Source organism: Apaloderma vittatum, unplaced genomic scaffold (assembly GCF_000703405.1).
Source record: "Apaloderma vittatum isolate BGI_N311 unplaced genomic scaffold, ASM70340v1 scaffold40183, whole genome shotgun sequence".
In the NCBI taxonomy this organism is placed as follows: Eukaryota; Metazoa; Chordata; class Aves; order Trogoniformes; family Trogonidae; genus Apaloderma; species Apaloderma vittatum.
Window position 1 is genome coordinate 1 of NW_009709398.1, and position 5135 is coordinate 5135.

The 5135-nt window shown below is 41.0% G+C and overlaps 1 protein-coding gene across 1 annotated transcript; it reads right to left on the reverse strand.

Annotated features, from left to right (window-relative positions):
• Window positions 1-1223: 1223 nt before the first annotated feature.
• On the reverse strand, window positions 1224-4985 carry HNRNPDL (heterogeneous nuclear ribonucleoprotein D-like). The gene is made up of 7 exons (XM_009866901.1): window positions 4821-4985; window positions 4574-4735; window positions 4199-4330; window positions 3991-4102; window positions 2982-3149; window positions 2669-2766; window positions 1224-1492 (listed from the first exon to the last, which is right to left on the reverse strand). The coding sequence occupies exons 1-6, from the start codon at window positions 4983-4985 to the stop codon at window positions 2696-2698; spliced, it is 810 nt and encodes a 269-aa protein (XP_009865203.1). The 3' UTR covers window positions 1224-1492; window positions 2669-2695.
• Between the last annotated feature and the right edge of the window lie 150 nt (window positions 4986-5135).

Genomic DNA, 5135 nt, shown 5'->3' on the forward strand with positions numbered 1-5135 from the left:
TCAGAAGGTACTGACGTGAAGCTTTGAAACAAAATACAAAAGCCTCATTTAATTTTAAAACGTAAACATTGAAGTAAAACTTGCCTATTCAGATGAGTGGAGGGGTTTTCTTCGTGTGTAGTAACAAGCGCAATAGCAAAACCGCGTCCCAGTAGCCAAAGCAAGCAGTGCTCGCAGCCAGCCAGCGCGCCTGCTGGGGCGCCCCCAGCCGCGGTCAGGAAACGCTGGGGGTACAGTCACACGCGGCTGTGGCTTCTGCTGACAGGCAGGTGCTGTTTCGTTATTCTGTAGACAGTGATACCACTGCGTCTTCTCCATGCAAAGATGACAGAACCTCCCCCGACCTATGAACTGCTTAGCTCGTAGCAGTTAAGAGTATGCAGCTCTTCTTTAACAGGAGAAAGTAAAATACACAGCTGCCATGCTGAAATCGTTGGGTCACTTCTGGAGAGAAACCTCTACCCCGACTTCTCCTTTTACAAGTTTGCAAGGCCAGTCTCCCCTGCAAATTGGCTACAAACACTTTTCTAACAAGGTTTGGTTTTGACGTGTGGCTAGATACTGCCGAGAAAAAACTGAAGGCAGATTCCTACTGGCCCTTGGCAGAATGTGTATCCTCACTTATCCCACCCTGCTGATTAAAGCAGTTTCTCCTCTCTGGCAGTCATTTGTTCAAGCTTTTGTTAGCTTGCTTGCTAGTATACACAAGATGGGGAAACCCATTTTCTGATTAAGACCTTAGTAGAGTATCTAACTTGAAGGTACAGATCCCACATTGTACAAAATGCTGACCTTGAAGTTGAGAATCTTGTAATGTTCTGGTCAGAAGTGCAATAGAGAGCAGTTGCTCTAGTAAAGTCATAGCCTTGAGTGTTCTAGAATCCAAGTGTCTGAACAGAGAGATCTTGCCCTCCAACCCCCCAAGCCGTGTTATCAGCGTAAGAAAGGTGCTTCCATAGTTCTAAATCCCTCCTTTGATGCGGATGGAACACCTACTATTGCGCAACTAGACCACTCTTCTCTCGTTCCTGCAGCTGGCAGGAGACAACTCTGCCATGTTGCACAGCGATGCTAACTCAAGGCACTATGGTCTTAAGATAGGTCAGGAAAAGGAGCCTTAACCATATCTGGAACCATTTATGATCTCCACAAAGCTATATATCCTTCCATAAAAGTACAGTTATACCACTGTAAGCTGACAGCCAATTAGCAAAACTGAAGACTTCATTTAAGTAAGCATTTATTAGAGAATCCTTTAACATGAAATTATACAAATAAAGTTTGTATAAACACAAATTCGCATTGTGTCATAACATGAATGGCAAAAAGAAAGGAAAAACCATAGAAGAAAACTAGTTGGCTGCTATGTACAGTTGGACACAGTCGTGTCATACACTGAAAGTCTTTTACAAAATAGTCATTTTCTCTCATGAAGACCACCCTCCATTCACTCCTGATGTGCTGCAAGATGGCTGTGTTGCAGTATCTCTACCTAAAAATCAAGACAAAATATATGTCAGATCTGTGCAAGTTACTACAAGAATCATTAAAAGGTCCATTTTCATGAACTGCTTTAAGTCTTCTATATATTCCTTTCTTCACTGTTAAAGATCATATGCATAATTAAGGTAACAAGAGGTTTTGTTACCCATCAGTAATTTATCTTCCCAAATACAGCCGTTCAGCCCATTTAGGAAGCTGTTCAGAATGATACACATCCATTTTAGACTATTGATCAGGGTCTGAATCAGGGTGGCTTTTTCCACTGGAAACACTGCCAAAAGGGTTTCTGATTATTTATTTATTCATTTAAACAACTGTTGTGCAAACACAAGTAAGGTCAATTTAGTTAAAACAGTCCACATGCATATGATCTTTAATGTTTTTCCAGATTTAAAAGTTCGTTTTGGTTTGCAGATTTCACTATTAGCTATAAAAAGAAAAAAGCAAGCATTAAATCTTAAAGAATGCACACTTAAAATGAGGTTCCACAATTGAAATACAACACTAAACAGAAGACCAAATGATTAAGCTGTAAAGGCATTTATGTACTTTAACTCCTGCAAAAAACCATTTAAGTTAAGACACTTAATTTCCAAAAAAGATTAAAAAAAAGAAGGCAAAGTCTGAAGTTTTCCACTTTAATCTTTACGCTGGTACATGAAGTTGGAAGAGACCATACCACAGGACAGCGTTTTCTGGTGTATGCCTTGCGCTCTGCCTGCAACGTGCGACCCCAGAGATAGACGTGGTCAGGGTGACACACGGCCTGCAATGAAGTTCCCGCTGGCGGGTACAAACAAGGTATAATGTCAGAGTTAGAAGATAACATTCTTGTTTTCCTTAAGTTGTACCCATTTCAGTACTTTACCTGTTAATACTTCTAATAAGTTTAATTATTCCTCTAGACCACCTGGTACACAACGCAAAACAGAAAAACTCTTATGTTTTTCTGAAGTACTAAAGAAGATAAAGTCACATTTTTATAAAGTTAAAGATCTATAGACACTGTAGGCAAAGCTGGTTTAAAAAAAAAAGGGTTTTTTTTAAGTTAACAAGCTTAATTAAAGGAAAAGTCATGCTATGCAAGTTTTTACTCTTCATTTGTCTATTGATCTTTAAATTAGATTAGATATACTCAGAGTTGACCTTGCACTCCTGTACACACCTGTTTCCTCAAGTACTAGGTACTGCTTTAGTACGGTTGGTAGTTGTTTTGGTGATTGCCGCCACCACGGGATGCCTTTCCATATGTGCTTTGTTGACCTGTAGATAACATGGGGGACACACACACACACACCACAAAAACCCAGAAACATTAATACCTGACACTCTGAAGGAGATTGTTCCTCTACAGTACACAAACAGGGCTACTCTTTTGAGCCATGTGTTACTAGTAAGAGGTATCACAGAGCAAGTTACTAAGAGGCTCCTGTTCAAAGATGTATGCTATTATCTGGAATTAGATCAAAACCACTTACCACTGTAATCTGTGTATCCTGGCCCATATCCATAATTGGGATAGTTGTACCCAGAGTAATCATATCCTCCATAGCCACTGTAGCTTTGATCGCTATAAGCACTATTGTAGTTCCCATAACCTTGATCATAGTAATTATTAAATCCTTGGTTCCAGTTTTGTCCCTGACCTGAAACCAAGTACAGCATTGTTAAGTTACAGAACTTACTATTTCACTCATATCCTATGCCACTTCATCCGACTTTCTATGGCAATCTTTCTATACCAGAACTATTACCTGGAAGAACGCTCTTATCTTACCAAGAACAAGAGAAAATAAATTCTAAAAAGAATTGAGGCATCTCATTTGGATGAGAGATGAGTCACAAGATCTTAGCACCCACAACAATGTTAAGAGAAAGACAGCAGGTAGACATGCTCATAAAACAGCCAGGAAAAAAAAAAAAGAACACAACACTGAAGGCATGGGACTACAGCAGCTCCCATTATTTTCCTTTAACTTCCATTTTGGATCATTAATTGCCTGAATACCAAGTTATACCACAGCATCAGCATTACTACACTATGTTGGTTACAACTACTTGACTTTAAGACTGAGACGCATTAACCTGTAGCATAACTGAAGGCTTCTCATTTATTTGCAAGGCACAGCAAAATCACTGTCTTGCTCTTTAGCAAACAGCTCATGGTTTCTTGCCCATTAGCAAACTAAGAGTATATCCCTTCACATTAAAGGGTAACTCCACACTCCACTGAGCTATCAACTGTGGGTATAACAAAAGCACCTTACATCCAATTTGCCCACTTCAATGCAAGCAGAGCAAGAAGAGATTCTTCATCTTCCACAAGCAATCACAACCACCAAAATGCCTTTTACTAACAGGCTACTTTCCACATTCAATTTTTAAAAAGGATCTGCATACGGTGCAACACCTGCAGTATCTAGAAACACCTTCGTGTTTGGTACAGGCACTTAAGCATTTACATTAACTTCAACATGCAAAACTCACCCCGTCCACGCCCCCTTCCACCTCCTCTTCCACCAGTTGCATTACTTTTTCCTTTCTGCTGCTGCTGCTGTTGCCTGTAAACTTCTTTGGGCTGTGCTACTTTGATCTCACACTGTAAAGACAGAAATTCTTAAACTCACCAGGAATTTCAAGACCATTTTCTAAGTTACTTTCAGAGAGTCCTACAGAGAAAAAAGACCTTACATACCTTGCCTGAACCAATTTGATGGTATCTGCTTTCTAGTAACTTCTTTACCGGCTCTTCATCTGTGTATGTGATAAAACAGAAACCTCTCCTTTCATTCGTCTTTGTGTCCATGGGAAGCTCAATGTTTTCAATCTGAAATCAACACATATAAGTAACTTTATGCTACCAGAATTATTCATCAGTCCAATGTCCACACCAGCTGCTTCTGACCACTATAAATAAGGCCATCACGACACTACAGAATCATTAACATATGGCTTCAACTAGTTTTATGTAAGTCTGAGACGGCTCTCTCCTCACAAATGTTTCTGTCTTAAGACAGAGGCAACACTGCACCAAAAACCAGAGCTGTTCTTACATGCTATTATACTATACCTCGCCAAAAGCACCAAAGTACTCCTTAATCTGTTCTTCTGATGTATCTGGACTCAGCCCACCAACAAACACTTTTTTTGGTGGCTCCTTCCCTTTTAGGGCTTTTGCCCTTTTAGGATCTATTAACTTCCCGTCCAGTTTGTGTTCCTTCAGTTCCAATACCTAAGAAGCACACAAGAAAACAAAGTCTCAGATCACCGCAGTGACACAGACACTTGTGCCATGGACCCACAAGAAATCCACTCACCTTCTCCACGCTGGCAGCGTCCTTGAAGAGCACGAACCCAAATCCCCTCGACCTCCCAGTGACCGGGTCTGTTTTAATCGTACAATCCACAACCTCGCCAAACCGAGAGAGATACTCGGTCAAGTCTTTCTTGCTGGTGTCCCAGCTGAGGCCTCCAATAAACATTTTCCTGAAACACAGAAATTACACGCAAACACGCATCAATAAACGTGTGTACACATACATGGCTGGGTGCAAATACACGCGCGGAGCACGCAGCAAGCCCGACGAAAGCTGAAGGCACTCGGCAGGCCACAGCCTCCGGACTCGGGCTGC